General features: G+C 47.7%; 1 protein-coding gene across 1 annotated transcript in view; it reads left to right on the top strand.

The window, feature by feature from the left end:
- The first annotated feature begins 13,203 nt into the window (after positions 1-13,203).
- Positions 13,204-21,607, top strand: part of LOC143934606 (taste receptor type 1 member 1-like) — a 32,991-nt gene continuing 24,587 nt past the window's right edge. Inside the window, exon 1 of the mRNA XM_077458354.1 lies at positions 13,204-13,452. Coding sequence (XP_077314480.1) covers positions 13,262-13,452 — 191 coding nt within the window. The 5' untranslated portion in view covers positions 13,204-13,261. The remainder of the gene's footprint in view (positions 13,453-21,607) is intronic.

Genomic DNA, 21,607 nt, shown 5'->3' with positions numbered 1-21,607 from the left:
GGAATGTATTCCAACAAATCCCAGAAAGTTCCATCAGTGTAGATCATCGATCTCCTAACTTCAGCCCTTTCCTTGTCTTCTTCCAACCCTTGGGGCACTATCCACCCCCCCCACTGACACCAATGATGGGGCACTATCCACTCCCCCCCACTGACACCAATGATGGGGCACTATCCACTCCCCCCCACTGACACCAATGATGGGGCACTAATCCCCCCACTGGCACCAATGATGGGGCACTATCCACTCCCCCCACTGACACCAATGATGGGGCACTATCCACTCCCCCCCACTGACACCAATGATGGGGCACTATCCCCTCCCCCCACTGACACCAATGATGGGGCACTATCCACTCCCCCCCACTGACACCAATGATGGGGGACTATCCCCTCCCCCCACTGACACCAATGATGGGGCACTATCCCCTCCCCCCACTGACACCAATGATGGGGCACTATCCCCTCCCCCCACTGACACCAATGATGGGGCACTATCCCCTCCCCCCACTGACACCAATGATGGGGCACTATCCCCCCCTCACTGACACCAATGATGGGGCACTATCCACCCCCTCACTGACACCAATGATGGGACACTAATCCCCCCCCCACTGACACCAATGATGGGGCACTATCCACCCCCTCACTGACACCAATGATGGGGCACTATCCACCCCCTCACTGACACCAATGATGGGACACTATCCACCCCCTCACTGACACCAATGATGGGGCACTAATCCCCCCCCACTGACACCAATGATGGGGCACTATCCACCCCACTGATACCAATGATGGGGCACTATTCCTCCCACTGATACCAATGATGGGGCACTATTCCTCATCCTACTGGCATACATGCGGAAGCTCCTTCTGCTTCTGAAAAGCAATCCAGTTGTGTTATGCTTTTCAGAGGCATTTGGTATGTGGTGAGGATGCGATTGGTCACCTCCCGATGTTCTGTTCTCACCCTAAAAAATGCCGCCTCACCACAATCGCATTGCATGTAGTTGTGGCCCCTATTTTATTGGGTTGTGTTTGGCGGTTGTACCAGGGGTCACCTGCCCCCAACACCCCCCACCCCTCCCCCACATCTGAATGACACCTTAATAACATTACCAAGAAATCACCAAAACACCAATTCTGGACTGCCGGTTTATTTTGGCTGATATCACAATAACAAACCATGGCGGCGATATTTCATATATCTGGACACGAGGAAAAAGGCCAACAAAACATCCAACATATAAAAAAAGAAACAATGACAATAAAAAAGAAATAAGGTTTCCTTGTGTATCTCTAGAAATGATAAACGCTGGAAATGGCGGAGAAAATCGGCGTTTCCTGTACAGACGGAAATCGTTCATTTCACTCACAGCGACCCCTCCGCGTCCGATCGCCATTCTTATCTGGCGATCGAAGGACGTGATTGGTTGCTGGAGGAAACGAGAAGACATTTCATACTAAGGAAGGAGCACAAAGGAGGAAGCGCTGAGGTTCAGGTCGGTCTCTGATGGGTTCAGGACCTTCAGGTCGCCCTCCATGTCGGTGACGCCCACTTGTTCCAGCACCAGCTGGGGGCACTCCGGGGGGTTCCGAGTCCTCTGCATGTTCTGTATCCGATCCGACTTCCTCCTCATTGAGTTCTGACATTTTCTGTGTCTAGGAAGAAAACACCACAGACATCATCATTATTATAATAAGATACATTGTAACACTAGAAGACAAAATCCAGACCCTCCCTCAGTATACAAAGCGCAAATAACAACCCCTCACTGCCCCTCACTGCCCCTCACTGCCCCTCACTGCCCCTCACTGCCCCGGCTTGTCTGACACTTTTTGTTTACAAGATTAAATCTGTATTTGTTTTTTTTATTAGAAAATGACTTATAACCCCCCAAACAGTTATGCAAAAATAAAATACTTTAATGAAGAAAAAAAATAATAATTTAAATAAAAATAAAATAAAAAAAAACTGGACCAAACTGGACAAAGCTAAGGAGCTCCCAGACTTTTAGGCTTGATTCACACTAGCACAATTTTTGATGCATTTTGCAGAAATGCAAGGAATTTTTTTAACATGGGTTCCTATGGAACAAGTTCACATCAATGCATTTTTGTGCCTCTGCGTTTTTGGAAAGGGTCGGGACTTTTTTTCATGCAAAATTTAGCATGCAATAGAAGTCAATGGACCTGCATAAAAAAACGCAAGTACCGATTTTGCCGCGATTTGCGTTTTTTTTTTTTTTTTCATTTTTTTTTCACTGTATATATCTGGTTGCTAAGCAACCACAGTGTAAAAAAAAGAGAAAAAGAAAAAAACGCAAAACTTGGCAAAATCGCGGTAAAAACGCGTGTCCAAAAACGCGGCAAGCACTGCAAAAAGCACTGCAAAAACGCTCAAAAGCAACATGCATAGATGTTTTCTGCTGACACCAGCACCGTGATATACAGCACTGACACCTGCACCGTAAGCAGCCCCAGGAGGAAGTCAGCACAGCACAGGGATGGTGAACTTTACAAACCTACAGGTCATATTTGCAGCCACAAAATAATTACTAGCTGTGCACACATAGTCCCACCACATGGCCAATGACATAACACATGTATGAGGTGAATCTGGGATCGACAACTACAAGCATTCTTTTTTTATATGTGAAATTCTGAAAATTCAGGAATCTTGAGATAATGGAGGCGAGGGAAGGTGAGGGTAGGCAAAGAAGAGGGTGCAGGAGATGATCACCAGCACCAGCACCGTGATATAGAGCACTGACACCTGCACCGTGATAGAGTGATCTGACACCAGCACCGTGATAGAGTGATCTGACACCAGCACCGTGATAGAGTGATCTGACACCAGCACCGTGACATAACACATGTATGAGGTGAATCTGGGATCGACAACTACAAGCATTCTTTTTTTATATGTGAAATTCTGAAAATTCAGGAATCTTGAGATAATGGAGGCGAGGTGTTTGGTGAGCAGAGTGGCTGCGTTTGGTGGGCACAGTGGCTGTATTTGATACATGCAATTTTGCTCTCCACCTGCTCTGAGACATACAATAAATAGCAGCTAGACTTAATATCAGTTTACTGTATCAGATCAGGCAGCTATTGCGATTGGTTGCCAGTGGTTACAGCATATCATTGCTGCTTACTGAAGTGTTGCTAGAGGTTATAGCACACATTACGGCTCACTGATTAGTTGCTGGAGATTACAGCAAATGATTTCTGCTTGTTAATTGGTTGCTAGAGATTACTTTTAAGTAATACTGCTCACTGATTGGTTTCTAGAGGTTACAGCACATCATCTCCTCACTGCAGGGGAGCATGATAAACATATGAATGCCGCCTTTATTTACATATCAATGCCGCCAGCCGCATCTATTTACTTAGTAATGCCGCCACTATTTACATATGAATGCCGGTTATTTACATGTAAACACAGGGTCTGCAGGTGAGTCATTTGTACAAAAGAATAGGGCATAGCTGGGCAACATTAGTAGCAGCATTTCACACTGAGATATCGGGACACAGCACGGGACTAAAACTTCAAGGAGCAAGGGGATTTAAACTGGGATAGTTGGCAAGTATGAGGCAGCTGCTTTGGGCCCCACAACAATGACAGGGCCCAGGGCAGCTGCCCCTTTAGCCCTGCCTTAAACACGGCCCTGGCGCCCCCCCCTCAAAAATTGTGAACACCATCCACCACTGTTTTCAAGGCACCGAACCTCTGACCTCTACTAGTCTCTCACGGGAAGACTGTGTTCTGAGTTGAGCAGAAGAACCGTTCCTAAAGTTTACAAAATAGAGAAGAATATTCTCCTGTTTCCGTTAGTGGCCCTGGAGTATCCCACACTACCCTACACTACACTACTATACTATACTATACCCTCCACCCCATCCAAGTTATTCAACAATAAAACCACAAAAAGACCCTAGACTAGATCCCCTAGACTTCCCTTTGTGCCAATGTGCCAGGACTGTGCTCTATGTATGCTGCCAGCCTCTGCACTAATGAAGGAGAACCCTGGTCATCATCATCTGTGCTAGAATTGTACAGTGACTGTGCCTTTGACCATCAAGTGCCAGTTGCTCTTCCAGAGGTACCAATACATAACTAAAATAAAAAAATTGCCTCCATTAATCAGGTCCACATTCTCAGCTGTGCGGCTAAAATTCCTGCCCCTCGTTGCTCAGTTGAGGTTGTTTCTCTGCATCAGGGTGGGCCCAGATCCAAGGGCTTAGAACCATGTTTTCTGGATGAAGGTTAGAAAGGTTTGTAGACAGGGGCGGACTGACCATTCGGCCACTGCCCGAGGGCCCCGTGCCACTAGGGGGCCCCATCAGGGTTGCCAGCCTCAGTAAAACCAGGGAAAGTATGTCAAAATCTGTGGGGGTTTTTTTTTTTACATCTGTCTCTGAAATGTCCCTTACCGACATCCTTTTGGTCTACAAATCCTTAGATTATAGCTGCCCCGCCTCTCCAGTACCTGCTCAGCCAATAGAAACATGTCTGTGTATACTGTGTTATTGTATACTGTGTGTGTGTTTGTGTATACTGTGTGGCCACATAATGTCTGATTGCCTGGGGGCCCCATGAGTTGTCAGTCCGCCCCTGTTTGTAAAGTCACCACTGTCAGACCCAGTAACACTTTTAGGTGTTTAGGTAGAGGGGTCATTGCTCATCCTTATGTTCTTCTGGTGTCTTGTGCATCAGTCTGGGTTGTTGCGTGCCCTCATCTCTGCCTAACTTTGTGCAGGGGGTCTGTTGCTCACCGTGCTCCCTCAGTCTGACCTTCAGAGGGGTGCTCTTAGCAAACCTCAAAAATTTTTTGGCAATCTGTTGGGATAGCATGTAGGGCAGGACCGTTTTTAAGGCAGGGCAAAAGGGGCAGCTGCCCTGGGCCCCATCATTGTAGTGGGGCCCAAAGCAGCTGCCTCATACTTGCCAACTGTCCCAGTTTAAATTCCCTTATTCCTTGAAGTTTTAGTCCCGTGCTGTGTCCCGATATCTCAGTGTAAACTTCTGCTACTGCTGCCCAGATGCCCTATTGCCATGTACAGATGGCTCACCTGCAGGCCCTGTGTTTACATGTAAATAACCTGCATTGGTATGTAAATAGTGGTGGCATTAATTTAAATAGTCATAGACCATGGCATTGATATTTAAATAGAGGCGGCATTCATATGTATATCATGTCCCCCTCAGGTCACATCCACCATTACTTCTGCTGAATGCTGCCCACTGTGGAGGTAATGAAGCATGCTTGAAAGTTCTGCCTACAATTGTGGTCATTAAGCCTTCACATCATGTTCTGCAAAAGTAAGCAAATTATAGGTAGAACCCTTCTTCAAAATAACATGGTGCCATAGCACCCTGAAGTTTGGTAACCAATCAGTGAGCAGTAATGCTGTGCACTAACCTTTTGCTACCAATCAGTGTGCAGTAGTAATATGCAGTAAGCTCTAAAAAACCAATTAGTGAGTGGTATAGATGTTCAGTAACCTCTAAAAAACCAATTAGTGAGTGGTATAGATGTTCAGTAACCTCTAAAAAACCAATTAGTGAGTGGTATAGATGTTCAGTAACCTCTAAAAAAAACAATTAGTGAGTGGTATACATGTTCAGTAACCTCTAGCATTCAATCAGTGAGCAGTATTGATGTACAGAAATCTCTGGCAACCAATCAACAAGCAGAAGTCATGTGCTGTAACCTCTAGAAAGTAACAGGGAGCCATAATGTGTGCTGTAACCTCTAGCAACCAGTCAGTGAGCGGTAATGATAAACTGTAACCTCAGGCAACCAATCACAATCGCTGCCTGATCTGATTCAGTAAACTGATTTTGAGTCGAGCTGCTATTTATTGTATGCCTCAAAGCATGTGGAGAGCGAAATTGCATGGAGGAGGGGGCCCAAGAAAATGTTTGCCTGGGGTCCAGTCAATATTAAAGACAGCCCTGATGTAGGGTAGGTAGGCGGGTGACTCTCCCTCTATGTTCCTCTCATTTTTCAGCATAAAGCAAGGGTGCCATGAGCCCTTGTACACACGGTCGGAGATTAAGACGGAATGTTTCCTATCGGACCGTTTTTTGTCGGATATTCTGACTGTGTGTGGTCTCCATCGGACTGTTTCTGTCGGAGTATCTGACGGACCAACTTTTCCAACTTGCCGGTAAAATTTTCCGACAAAATGCTCCTCTCGGACACAGGGGTGTAACTAGAAATCACAGGGCCCCATAGCAAAATGTTGTATGGGCCCCCCCCCCACCAAAAAAAATGAACTAATGCCATTAAACAACAGACTACCACACCCATGTGGCACAGTACCCAGGCAACGGCTTATATTAATTTTGAACAACAAAGTATGCAGTATACTCTATGCAGCCCCTGAAGGGAACACATTGCTGACCTCCAGGCCTTTTAACCAATTTCTGTTCTGTTATATAAAATGAAATAGTTCAACTCACCATAATGCAAAATCAGTGGAATCCCTGAGCGTGTCACTTGCCATCATCGCCTGCCACCAGATGCAGATTGTAACTTGTCAAACGTTGCGGAATGTCACCTACCACATGTTGCGGATTGTCACTTGCCAAGTCACCTGCCACACATTATGGATTGTCACTTGCCACGTCCTGGATTGTCACTTGCCACACATTATGGATTGTCACTTGCCACGTCCTGGATTGTCACTTGCCACACATTATGGATTGTCACATGCCACGTCCTGGATTGTCACTTGCCACATCACTTGCCACACATTATGGATTGTAACTTGCCACGTCCTGGATTGTCACTTGCCACACATTAAAGATTGTCACTTGTCACATCACCTGCTACACATTGCAGATTGTCCACTTGCCACGTCGCCTGCCACCAGATGCAGATTGTCACTTGTCACACGTTGCAGAATGTCACCTGCCACATGTTGCGGATTGTCCACTTGCCAAGTCCCGGATTGTCACTTGCCACATTACCTGCCACACATTACGGATTGTCACTTGCCATGTCCTAGATTGTCACTTGCCACGTCTCGGGTTGTCACTTGCCACGTCACCTGCCACACATTACGGATTGTCACTTGCCACGTCACTTGCCACACATTATGGATTGTAACTTGCCACGTCCTGGATTGTCACTTGCCACGTCACTTGCCACACATTATGGATTGTCACTTGCTACGTCCTGGATTGTCACTTGCCACACATTATGGATTGTCACATGCCACGTCCTGGATTGTCACTTGCCACGTCACTTGCCACACATTATGGATTGTAACTTGCCACGTCCTGGATTTTCACTTGCCACACATTAAGGATTGTCACTTGTCACATCACCTGCTACACATTGCAGATTGTCCACTTGCCACGTCGCCTGCCACCAGATGCAGATTGTCACTTGTCACACGTTGCAGAATGTCACCTGCCACATGTTGCGGATTGTCCACTTGCCAAGTCCCGGATTGTCACTTGCCACATTACCTGCCACACATTACGGATTGTCACTTGCCATGTCCTAGATTGTCACTTGCCACGTCTTGGGTTGTCACTTGCCACGTCACCTGCCACACATTAGGGATTGTCACTTGCCACGTCACCTGCCACACATTACGGATTGTCACTTGTCACATCACGGATTTTCACTTGCCACGTCACCTGCCACATGTTACGGATTGTCACTTGCCACATCCAGGTTGTCACTTGCCACGTCACCTGCCACACATTACGGATTGTCACTTGCCACGCCCTAGATTGCCACACATTACAGATTGTCACTTACCACATCCTAGATTGTCACTTGCCACACATTATGGATTGTCACTTGCACGTCCCGGGTTGTCACTTGCCACGTCACCTGCCACACATTACGGATTGTCACTTGTCACGTCACGGATTGTCACTTGCCACGTCACCTGCCACATGTTACGGATTGTCACTTGCCACATCCAGGTTGTCACTTGCCATTTCACCTGCCACACGTTACGGATTGTCACTTGCCACGTCCCTGGTTGTCACTTGCCACGTTGCCTGCCACACATTATGGATTGTCATTTGCCACGTCATGGATTTTCACTTGCCACGTCACCTGCCACACGTTACGGATTGTCACTTGCCACGTCACTTGCCACACATTATGGATTGTAACTTGCCACGTCCTGGATTGTCACTTGCCACACATTAAGGATTGTCACTTGTCACATCACCTGCTACACATTGCAGATTGTCCACTTGCCACGTCGCCTGCCACCAGATGCAGATTGTCACTTGTCACACGTTGCAGAATGTCACCTGCCACATGTTGCGGATTGTCCACTTGCCAAGTCCCGGATTGTCACTTGCCACATTACCTGCCACACATTACGGATTGTCACTTGCCATGTCCTAGATTGTCACTTGCCACGTCTCGGGTTGTCACTTGCCACGTCACCTGCCACACATTACGGATTGTCACTTGCCACGTCACCTGCCACACATTACGGATTGTCACTTGTCACATCACGGATTTTCACTTGCCACGTCACCTGCCACATGTTACGGATTGTCACTTGCCACATCCAGGTTGTCACTTGCCACGTCACCTGCCACACATTACGGATTGTCACTTGCCACGCCCTAGATTGCCACACATTACAGATTGTCACTTACCACATCCTAGATTGTCACTTGCCACACATTATGGATTGTCACTTGCACGTCCCGGGTTGTCACTTGCCACGTCACCTGCCACACATTACGGATTGTCACTTGTCACGTCACGGATTGTCACTTGCCACGTCACCTGCCACATGTTACGGATTGTCACTTGCCACATCCAGGTTGTCACTTGCCATGTCACCTGCCACACGTTACGGATTGTCACTTGCCACGTCCCTGGTTGTCACTTGCCACGTTGCCTGCTACACATTATGGATTGTCATTTGCCACGTCATGGATTTTCACTTGCCACGTCACCTGCCACACGTTACGGATTGTCACTTGCCACGTCACTTGCCACACATTATGGATTGTAACTTGCCACGTCCTGGATTGTCACTTGCCACACATTAAAGATTGTCACTTGTCACATCACCTGCTACACATTGCAGATTGTCCACTTGCCACGTCGCCTGCCACCAGATGCAGATTGTCACTTGTCACACGTTGCAGAATGTCACCTGCCACATGTTGCGGATTGTCCACTTGCCAAGTCCCGGATTGTCACTTGCCACATTACCTGCCACACATTACGGATTGTCACTTGCCATGTCCTAGATTGTCACTTGCCACGTCTCGGGTTGTCACTTGCCACGTCACCTGCCACACATTACGGATTGTCACTTGCCACGTCACCTGCCACACATTACGGATTGTCACTTGTCACATCACGGATTTTCACTTGCCCCGTCACCTGCCACATGTTACGGATTGTCACTTGCCACATCCAGGTTGTCACTTGCCACGTCACCTGCCACACATTACGGATTGTCACTTGCCACGCCCTAGATTGCCCCACATTACAGATTGTCACTTACCACATCCTAGATTGTCACTTGCCACACATTATGGATTGTCACTTGCACGTCCCGGGTTGTCACTTGCCACATCACCTGCCACACATTACGGATTGTCACGTCACGGATTTTCACTTGCCACGTCACCTGCCACATGTTACAGATTGTCACTTGCCACATCCAGGTTGTCACTTGCCACGTCACCTGCCACACATTACGGATTGTCACTTGCCACGTCCTAGATTGCCACACATTACAGATTGTCACTTACCACACATTATGGATTGTCACTTGCACGTCCCGGGTTGTCACTTGCCACGTCACCTGCCACACATTACGGATTGTCACTTGTCACATCACGGATTGTCACTTGCCACGTCACCTGCCACATGTTACGGATTGTCACTTGCCACATCCAGGTTGTCACTTGCCATGTCACCTGCCACACGTTACGGATTGTCACTTGCCACGTCCCTGGTTGTCACTTGCCACGTTGCCTGCCACACATTATGGATTGTCATTTGCCACGTCATGGATTTTCACTTGCCACGTCACCTGCCACATGTTACGGATTGTCACTTGCCACGTCCTGGGTTGTCACTTGCCACGTTGCCTGCCACACATTATGGATTGTCATTTGCCACGTCATGGATTTTCACTTGCCACGTCACCTGCCACACGTTACGGATTGTCACTTGCCACGTCCTGGGTTGTCACTTGCCACGTCGCCTGCCACACATTATGGATTGTCACTTGCTCTGCCACTTTCCTGCTGTGTCACAGAGTCAGCCAGCAGATTATCAGTCAGGCAGCAGAGAGATAATGTCATCTCTCTGCTTCCTGGCTGCCTGCACAGTGAGGGGGGAACTGCACTGCAGGGATGAGAGGGCGGCGAGAGATGATGTCATCTCTATGCTCCCTCGCCCGTCAGCTCCCTGATTGGCCAGCCCGCTCACGCCCACTCTCTCACCAGCGGACCGGCCACTCTCATCTGCCTCCCACTATCACCCGCGGAGCCCCCCGCGGACCCGCGGACTGCCCGCTCTCACCCACGGAGCCGCCCGCGGTCCACCCGCGGAGCCACGGACTACCCGCGGGCCGCCCGCGGACCGCCACCTCTCACCCGCGGACCACCCGCGGAGCCGCGGACTGCCCGCGGGCCACCCGCGGAGCCGCCTGCTATCTCCCGCGGAGCCATAGCGCCTGTCCTCACCGGGCCCCATTTGACTGCGGGCCCCATGGCGCCCGCATGTGCTGCTATGGCGGTAGTTCCGCCACTGCTCGGACATACTCCGATCATGTGTAGCCTACTCCGACGGACAAAGTGCCACGCATGCTCAGATCAAATTCCTAGGCCAAAGCTATTGGCTACTAGCCGTAGTCCCGTCCTAACAAAATAACGTCATCACGTTATGTATAATCGGATTTTCCGACAACTTAGTCTGACCGTGTGTATGCAACATCACTTCCGGACCTCTTCCGGAATTAATCCGTCGGAAATTACTCTGACTAATTTGGTTGTCGTAATCTCCGACCGCGTGTACAAGGGCTGAGAGGCCTACCCCAGGGTGTATTTTTTTTGGGTTACGCTAGGAACAGGGTCGCTGCCTTACACGTGGTGTACCCAGGGGCAGACTGACAACTCATGGGGCCCCCCGGGCAATAGGAGATTATGGGGCCACACAGTATACACAAACACGCACACACACACAGTATACAATCACACAGTACACACAGACATGTTTCTATTGGCTGAGAAGGTACTGGAGAGGTGGGGAAGCTATAATCTCGGGATTTACATACTGTCCCTGGTTTTACTGAGGCTGGCAACCCTGATGGGGCCCCCTAGTGGCATGGGGCCCTCGGGCAGTGCCCGAGGAGCCCAATGGTCAGTCCGCCCCTGGGTGTACCTTTACTTAAATGGATGACTGAACCCTTTGATGTTAATATACACCACTGTTCAGGGCAGTCTTTAATATTGATTGGACCCTGGGCAAAAAACTTTTCTTTGCCCCCCCCCCCCCCCCCCCATGCAGTTTTGCTCTCCACCTGCTCTGACATAGAATAAATAGCAGCCTGAATCAAAATCATTTTACTGAATCAGATCAGGCAGCTATTTATTGGTTGCCAGAGCTTACAGTATCATTACCGCTCACTGACTGGTTGCTAGAGGTTACAGCACACATTATGGTTCACTGATTTGTTGCTAGAGGTTACAGCACATGATTTCTGATTGTTGATTGGTTGCTAGAGATTACTGTGGCTATGACCTCAGGGGGGCATGATATACATATCAATGCCGCTGGCTGCCCCTATTTACATATGAATGCCGGTAATTTACATGTAAACACAGGGTCTGCAGGTGAGTCATCTGTACACAATAGGGCAGAGCTGGGCAGCATTAGTAGCAGCCCTTCACACTGAGATATTGGGACACAGCACAGGACTAAAACCTCAAAGGATATGGGAATTTAAACCGGGATAGTTGGCAAGTATGAGGCAGCAGCTTTGGGCCCCACAACAATGACAGGGCCCAGGGCAGCTGCCCCTTTTGCCCTGCCTGAAACACGGCCCTGCCACTGTTACAGTTAGGAGGGACATCCAGAGCCCTCGCCCTCTCCACCTGTCCAGCTTATCACGATTACCTCACTCCCAGTAAGGGTTATGAGGTCCCGCTGTGCACCCAATGTGGACTCCATACGCACACTTCAATAACTCTTCCTCTCCTGTATCTGTGCAAAGGATGAGGGCCTCAGCGGTGCAGATCTCTTCCTGTAGCTATGGGAGGCGGATCTCTACTGCAAGAGTGCCGACAATATCTCCCTCGCTGCAAGAGGTTATCGCAGGGGGCCCATGAGTTGTCAGTCCGCCCCTGGGGGACGGCCCCTTCCTGTTCCAACATGACTGTGTACCAGAGCACAAAGCAAGGTCCATAAAGACATGGATGGGCGAGTTTGGGGTGGAGGAACTTGACTGGGATGACCTCAACCCCATAGAACAGGGATATGCAATTAGCGGACCTCCAGCTGTTGCAGAACTACAAGTCCCATGAGGCACAGCAAGACTCTGACAGCCACAAGCATGACACCCAGAGGCAGAGGCATGATGGGACTTGTAGTTTTGCAACAGCTGGAGGTCCGCTAATTGCATATCCCTGCCATAGAACATGTTTGGGATGAATTAGAGCGGAGACTGCGATCCAGGCCTTCTCTTCCAACATCAGTGCCTGACCTCACAAATTCTCTTCTGGAAGAATGGGTCAGACATTCCCATAGACACATCTCCTAAACCTTGTGGACGGCCTTCCCAGAAGAGGTGAAGCTGTTATAGGTGCAAAGGGCCAACTCAATATTGAACCCTCCGGACTAAGACTGGGGGGGGGAACATTAAAGTTCATGTGCGTGTACAGGCAGGCGTCCCAATACTTCTGGTAATACAGTGTAGCTTTCTTGAATTTAAATTGACGCAGGTCTGTGTCTACAGCCAAATATCTCCTTAATTCTTAAACTCTTCTTTGAAAACCTACGCAGTGTTTTTGGATGCCATTTGCCTCTGTGGAACGCCTCCCTGTTCCTGTTGCTATGGAAGGCGAAAGCTTGCGCACATTCAAATAAGCTATGCTGATTCTGTGGAAGGACGGCCGATGGATCATATAGATTTGTCATCTACAGAAAAAGCAAAGTCATCCTATAAATAGACGGCGTGTCCAGAGTGTATTCAGCGTCAGAAGACGCCCCGCGCCGACCACCGCGGAGGACCACACGATGTCGGGGGTGCGCTTCTTCTTCTTCTTCTTCTACGCGGTTTGTCAGCTCGCCCGCGCCTCGGATTGCGGAGAAAGGAGAGACGACGTGGAATTTAGTTCTCCTGGAGATTTCATCCTCGGAGGTTTATTCACCGTCCACCATGCGGCCGTCTCCACGCGATCCGCGCCTCTGATCGACGTGTGTGAAAGGTTAGAAACATTTTCTCACTTTTGTTTGGACTTTCATGGCGACTCTGATTCCTCATATTGAAAAAAAAAAACGGACTTTGAGAGGATGGGAATTCGATCATCAACTGATATGTATGACTTTAACCACTTGCCCTCCGGTAGATTTACCCCCCCCTTTTTTTTTTTTATAATACAGCACTGCATTATTTTAAACTGACAATTGCGCGGTCGTGCGACGCTGCACCCAAATAAAATTGATGACACTTTTAAAAACGCCTTTGTTTCTTAAAGCGGAGGTCCACCCTAAAATGGACCTTGCGCTCATCGGAATCCTCCCCCCCTCCGGCGCCACAATTGGCACCTTTCAGGGGGGAGGGGGGAGCAGATACCTGGATAATCCAGGTAACTGCACCCACTTCCGGGATAGCTCTCTGCGGAAAGGGGCGTAGATTACGCCCCTTTCCGCAAGTGCCCGCCCCCTTCCGCAAGTGCCCCGCTGCCTGCTGGGAAACACACAGATCCCAGAGACAGCGGGGACCGTCCTTATTGCGCAGCGCGACTCGCGCATGTGCAGTAGGGGAGCCGGGAAATGAAGCCGAAAGGCTCCACTTCCTGATTCCCATACCCAAGATGGTGGCGGCAGAGACGATCGAGAGATCGGCTTCGGGTGCCGACATCGCGGGCGCGCTGGGCGGGTAAGTGTCACTATTTTAAAAGTCAGCAGCTGCAGTATTTGTAGCTGCTGGCTTTTAAAAAAAAAAAAACGGCCGGCGGACTCCCGCTTTAACAACTTGCCCTCCGGTAGATTTACCCCCCTTTTTTTTGCGATACGGCACTGCATTATTTTAAACTGACAACTGCGCGGTCGTGCGACGCTGCACCCAAATAAAATTGATGACACTTTTAAAAACGCCTTTGTTTCTTAACCGCTTTCAGCCCCCGGACCATTTTGCTGGCTTAAGACCAGGCCCCCCTTCTTTTTTTTTTGTGATTCGGCGCTGCTTCGCTTTAACTGACAATTGCGCGGTCGTGCGACGTGGCTCCCAAACAAAATCGACGTCCTTCCCCCCCCCCCCCACAAATAGAGCTTTCTTTTTGTGGTATTTGATCTCCTCCTGCGGTTTTTATTTTTTGCGCTATTTTTTGCGCTATAAACAAGAAAAGACCGACAATAAAAAATAAAAATTCTTTTACTTTCTTCTCTAAAACATATCCGATAAAAATACATTTAGGCCAATATGTATTCTGCTACATGTTTTTGGTAAACAAAAAAAAAAATCCCAATAAGTGTATATTGATTGGTTTGCGCCACAGTTATCGCGTCTACAAACTATGGGGTATTTTTATGGAATTTGTATTTACCGTATTTATTGGCATATAACACACACTTTTTTCCCCTTAAAAGCAGGGGAAAATCGTGGGTGCGTGTTATACGCCGATCCCCCGAAAATTCAGAGCCTCTGGGTGGCTTTCAGCCGCCTTCGGCTCTTCAAGGCGACTTTCGGCCGCCTTCGACCATTATCGGCGGCTTTCGGCCATCTTCAGCCGTTCTCGGCAACTTTCGAAAGCTGCCGAGAATTGCCAAAGGCGGCCGAAAGCTGGCAAGAAGAGCCGAAGGCACCGGAGGCCCGCCGAGAACTACCGCACGCCGCTGAAATACACATCCGGCATTTTAAAAAAAAATTAGAAACAAATAGCAAATAAAATAGACAAGGCTGCAGATGACATTGATGGGCATATAAATGTAAGTTTTTTTTTTCCCCTTAAACTTCCCTCCTAAAAGTTTTTTTCCTTAAAATTCCCTCCTAAACTTGGGGTGCGTGTTATACGCTGGCGCGTGTTATATGCCGATAAATACGGTATTTATTTTACTAGTAATGGCGGCGATCAGCAACTTATAGCGTGACTGCGATATTGTGGCGGACATTTGAACACTAAACTGACGCTTTTTTGGGAACCAGTGATACTAGACGTGTGCACTGCCGAAAAATGCGTTCGTTTTCGTTTCATTCGTTTTTTTGGGGGGTTTTTTTAATTTTTTTTTTCAGGTCATTTTGTTGTGATCTCAATTCGTTAATTCGAAAATTCGTAAATTAAAAAATTAGAAAATCCAAAAAAACTAACGAACTAACTAATAATAACTTACAATTAAATTATAGGTATTGGAATTTCCTTGCGCCAAAGTTATCGCGTCTACAAACTATGGGGTATTTTTATGGAATTTGTATTTATTTATTTTACTAGTAATGGCGGCGATCAGCAACTTATAGCGTGACTGCGATATTGTGGCGGACATTTGAACGCTAAACTGACACTTTTTTGGGAACCAGTGATACTAGACGTGTGCACTGCTGAAAAATGTGTTCGTTTTCGTTTCATTCGTTTTTTTGGGGGTTTTTTCTGTTTTTTTTTTCGGGTCATTTGTTTTTTTGGGGTTTTTTCTGTTTTTTTTCGGGTCATTTGTTGTGATCTCAATTCATAAATTAGAAAATTCGTAAATGAAAAAATGAGAAAATCCCAAAAAACAAACTAACTATAACTGATAATAACTAACGATTAAATTATAGGTATTGGAATTTAATTTCAAATTTGTCTGTTAGTGAATGTAACGAATACAAATTTATTCAAAGTTACGATTTTTCCAAAATAATGAATGCCGCATCTAAATGGAACAGAACTAATTAATAATAAATATTATTATTATTATTATTATTAATAATAATAATAATAATAATAATAATAATAATAATAATAATAATAATAAAACAGTTTTATTATTGTTATTTTTTATTGTTAAGTCATTCCATTCAATTTGTTTAGATGCGCTGTAGTGTCACATTATGCTGCCTATCACAGGATGCTGCGGAAGTGACGTTTCCGCCAGAAATTGCGTACTGCACATGCGCCGTGCGTTCCAACATATGTTCGGCAATACAGTTAAGCAAAAGCATCACATAATGTTACGGAAGTGACTGTGCAGACAACACAAACACTGGGCGTTACAACACCAATACTTCCCTTGTTACCTCCTATCAGTTTTTAAATAACCATGCTGAGCTACGTGTGCTGTTAGGTTCTGGATTGCTGGGACTTGTAGTGCCTATCCTGAGCTACGTGTGGTGTTAGGTTCTGGAGTGCTGGGACTTGTAGTGCCTATGCTGAGCTACGTGTGGTGTTAGGTTCTGGAGTGCTGGGACTTGTAGTGCCTATCCTGAGCTACGTGCAGTGTTAGGTTCTGGAGTGCTGGGACTTGTAGTGCCTATGCTGAGCTACGTGCGGTGTAGTGTCACATTTTGCTGCCTATCACAGGATGCTGCGGAAGTGACGTTGCCGCCAGAAATTGCGTACTGCGCATGCGCGATGAGTTCCAAACACTCGCGCCGTGCGTTCCAACATAGTTTCGGCAATACAGTTCAGCGAAACCATCACATAATGTTACGGAAGTGACGTTACACACAACACAAACACTGGGCCGTTCATTACAACACTAATACTTCCCTTGTTACCTAGTAGGTTTTGCATTGCTGGGACTTGTAGTGCCTATCCTGAGCTACATGCTTCAATGTTCAGTGTCCTCATCCCTATCCCCGAGCTTCAATGTTCAGTGTCCTCATCCCTATCCCCGAGCTTCAATGTTCAGTGTCCTCATCCTTATCCCCGAGCTTCAATGTTCAGTGTCCTCATCCCTATCCCCATGCTTCAATGTTCAGTGTCCTCATCCCTATCCCCATGCTTCAATTTTCAGTGTCCTCATCCTTATCCCCGAGCTTCAATGTTTAGTGTCCTCATCCCTATCCCCGTGCTTCAATTTTCAGTGTCCTCATCCTTATCCCCGAGCTTCAATGTTCAGTGTCCTCATCCCTATCCGCAAGCTTCAATGTTCAGTGTCCTCATCCTTATCCCCGAGCTTCAATGTTCAGTGTCCTCATCCTTATCCACCAGCTTCAATGTTCAGTGTCCTCACCCTTATCCCCGAGCTTCAATGTTCAGTGTCCTCATCCCTATCCCCGAGCTTCAATGTTCAGTGTCCTCATCCCTATCCCCCTGCTTCAATGTTCAGTGTCCTCATCCTTATCCCCCTGCTTCGATGAGGACACTGAACATTGAAGCATGGGGATAAGGATGAGGACACTGAACATTGAAGCTGGTGGATAAGGATGAGGCACTGAACATTGAAGCTCAGGGATAAGGATGAGGACACTGAACATTGAAGCTCGGGGATAGGGGTGAGGACACTGAACATTGAAGCTCAGGGATAGGGATGAGGACACTGAACATTGAAGCTGGTGGATAAGGATGAGGACACTGAACATTGAAGCTCAGGGATAAGGATGAGGACACTGAACATTGAAGCTCGGGGATAAGGATGAGGTCACTGAACATTGAAGCTCAGGGATAGGGATGAGGACACTGAACATTGAAGCATGGGGATAAGGATGAGGACACTGAACATTGAAGCTCAGGGATAAGGATGAGGACACTGAACATTGAAGCTCGGGGATAAGGATGAGGTCACTGAACATTGAAGCAGGGGGATAGGGATGAGGACACTGAACATTGAAGCTTGCGGATAGGGATGAGGACACTGAACATTGAAGCTCGGGGATAAGGATGAGGACACTGAAAATTGAAGCACGGGGATAGGGATGAGGACACTGAACATTGAAGCAGGGGGATAGGGATGAGGACACTGAACATTGAAGCTCGGGGATAAGGATGAGGACACTGAAAATTGAAGCACGGGGATAGGGATGAGGACACTGAACATTGAAGCAGGGGGATAAGGATGAGGACACTGAACATTGAAGCTCGGGGATAAGGATGAGGACACTGAACATTGAAGCTCAGGGATAGGGATGAGGACACTGAACATTGAAGCTCGGGGATAGGGATGAGGACACTGAACATTGAAGCTCGGGGATAAGGATGAGGACACTGAACATTGAAGCTCGGGGATAAGGATGAGGACACTGAACATTGAAGCTCGGGGATAGGGATGAGGACACTGAACATTGAAGCTCGGGGATAAGGATGAGGACACTGAACATTGAAGCATGTAGCTCAGGATAGGCACTACAAGTCCCAGCAATGCAAAACCTACTAGGTAACAAGGGAAGTATTAGTGTTGTAACGAACGGCCCAGTGTTTGTGTTGTGTGTAACATCACTTCCGTAACATTATGTGATGGTTTCGCTGAACTGTATTGCCGAAACTATGTTGGAACGCACGGCGCGAGTGTTTGGAACGCATCGCGCATGCGCAGTACGCAATTTCTGGCGGCAACGTCACTTCCGCAGCATCCTGTGATAGGCAGCAAAATGTGACACTACACCGCACGTAGCTCAGCATAGGCACTACAAGTCCCAGCAATCCAGAACCTAACACCACACGTAGCTCAGGATAGGCACTACAAGTCCCAGCACTCCATAACCGAAGCCCGCACGTAGCTCAGCATAGGCACTACAAGTCCCAGCAATCCAGAACCTAACACCACACGTAGCTCAGCATAGGCACTACAAGTCCCAGCAATCCAGAACCTAACACCACACGTAGCTCAGCATAGGCACTACAAGTCCCAGCAATCCAGAACCTAACACCACACGTAGCTCAGGATAGGCACTACAAGTCCCAGCACTCCATAACCGAAGCCCGCACGTAGCTCAGGATAGTCACTACAAGTCCCAGCAATCCATAACCTAACAGCACACGTAGCTCAGCATAGGCACTACAAGTCCCAGCAATCCATAACCTAACAGCACACGTAGCTCAGCATGGTTATTTAAAAACTGATCCGAGGTAACAAGGGAAGTATTGGTGTTGTAACGCCCAGTGTTTGTGTTGTCTGCACAGTCACTTCCGTAACATTATGTGATGGTTTCGCTGAACTGTATTGCCGAACATATGTTGGAACGCACGGCGCTAGCGTTTGGAACGCACGGCGCATGCGCAGTACGCAATTTCTGGCGGAAACGTCACTTCCGCAGCATCCTGTGATAGGCAGCATAATGTGACACTACAGCGGCATTCGTTATTTCAGATAATTTGTAACTTCAGATAAATTCGTATTTGTTACTTTCACTAACAGACAAATTTGAAAGGAAATTCCAATACCTATCATTTAATAGTAATAGTTAAGTTATTAGTTATTATTTCAGATGGTTGAGTTCCTGTTCCGAGTTTGCAGATCGCACTGCGATATGCGAACTGATCTGGGGGTGTCATTAACGTTTCACTGACACTCCCAGCAGTTCGCATAGGGCAGTGTGAACTGCCGCCGGGAGGCATGCGAAGCGGGAACCCGCAGCGGATTAGCAGCGTTCGTGCATCGCAGCAGTGTGAACCCAGCCTAATACAGTGATCAGTGCTAATGATATGCACTGTCACTGTACTAATGACACTGGCTGGGTTTACATAGGCGGGGCTCTGTCCTGTGCTAATTCTGGACGATCGGAGGGTGTTGGCGGTAATCCATTGGCCGGCACCCGCTGATCGACATCAGCTGTGTGTAATCACAGCACGGCCGGGTGGTCGGCCAGATCACGTACCTAGTACCTATATCAATGTTATACGGTCGGCATGCGGTTAAAGTTATTAAATGCTCTTGTTTTTTTTTTTTTTTTTAACAACAGACATGTCATTCTTACCTGCTCTGTGTAATGGTTTTGCACAGAGCAGCCCCGATCCTCCTCTTTTCGGGTCTCCTACCAGCACTCCTGGCCCCTCCCACTTGACGAGTGCCCCCAGAGCAAGCTGCTTCCTCTGGGGGCACCCGTGCATGCTTTGTATGTCCATAAGACACACAGAGCATGGCTTGGCCTTAGCTCCCTCCTCCACTGCCTGTGATTGACAGCAGCAGGAGCCAATGAGGAGGAAGAGACTCGGGAGAGCAGCAGCTACTCTCGGGATGTGGCTCAGGTAGGTATAGGGGGGGGGGAGGGGGGTGTACACAGATGCTTATGCATGAAGGTAAAAAAACCTTCAGCCTTTACAACCACTTTAAGGGGGCTCATTCACACTGGTGTAATAAAAACAGGCGGCTCAGCAATGGTTTTACTGCTCCCCCCCCCCCAGCCGGTCAACCGAGTACCTGTTAGTGCTGTAACACCTCCTGAATGCACATCAGCTGCTGCTATACCGGCCTTCGAAGAGTAATCCACTGCGAAACACTTTTCAGAGGGTGGGGAGGATTACCACTCATGTAAAAGATCCCTTTAGTAGATCCCCTCTGGGTGATCTCTGTACATTGCAGGGATTGTAACACTTTGTTGCAGATTCTGACCTTTTGTAGGAAATCCCTGTGTGTTTGTCTGTGCTCATGTGGGAAAGTGAGTGTAATGGGAGTAGTTTCATAATTATCGATCAGCTGCTTCACCCGCAGGGCTCTGATGAGGAAAGTGGCAGGGCCTGCATCCCATTAGATGTGATTTCCCTTTGTGAGTATCTCACCAAAAAAGAACATTTCTGTTGCAGGGGATGCCCAAAATCTGACTTGTGTCTTAGTAGTGCAGACTCCTGGGAAAATCAGTGAGAGCCAATCACACAAGCCGGAAATGAACTTTCTGGGGGTGGGGGGGGGGGCGCTCTGTATAACGTTTGTGTGCGGAGCGCCTCCAGGTGACCATATTGCAGAATATGACAGCGGCTGTAGATTGGAAAGGAAGGGGAATTTTTACAATTACAATATGATTTGTGTAGCAATTGTATACGCTACATTCGGGGAATCGGTTAGAGACGGCCCTGATTGGGGGTGCCGTTAGCAATGAATGACATTCCAAGCACGACAAACCTTTTTTTTTTTTTTTGCATATTTCATGACCACATGCAAAATTGTGCAGTTTTGTGCATTCACATGACACACAAGTATATAAATGCGTTTGCTACATCACTCTGTATCATATAAAAATGCCTTTGTTTCTTAACCACTTTCAGACCCCGGACCATTTTGCTGGCTTAAGACCAGACCACTTTTTGCGATTCGGCACTGCGTCGCTTTAACTGACAATTGCGCGGTCGTGCGACGTGGCTCCCAAACAAAATTGACGTCCTTTTTTTCCCCATAAATAGAGATTTCTTTTGGTGGTATTTGATCACCCCTGCGGTTTTTATTTGCGCTATAAACAAAAATAGAGCGACAATTTTGAAAAAAAAAACGCATTATTTTTTACTTTTTGCTATA

The sequence above is a fragment of the Lithobates pipiens genome, unplaced genomic scaffold, assembly GCF_037356315.1.
Source record: "Lithobates pipiens isolate NorthernLeopardFrog02 unplaced genomic scaffold, aLitPip1_a1.2 Scaffold_27, whole genome shotgun sequence".
NCBI lineage: Eukaryota > Metazoa > Chordata > Amphibia > Anura > Ranidae > Lithobates > Lithobates pipiens.
This window is presented reverse-complemented; position numbering and strand designations above follow the sequence as displayed.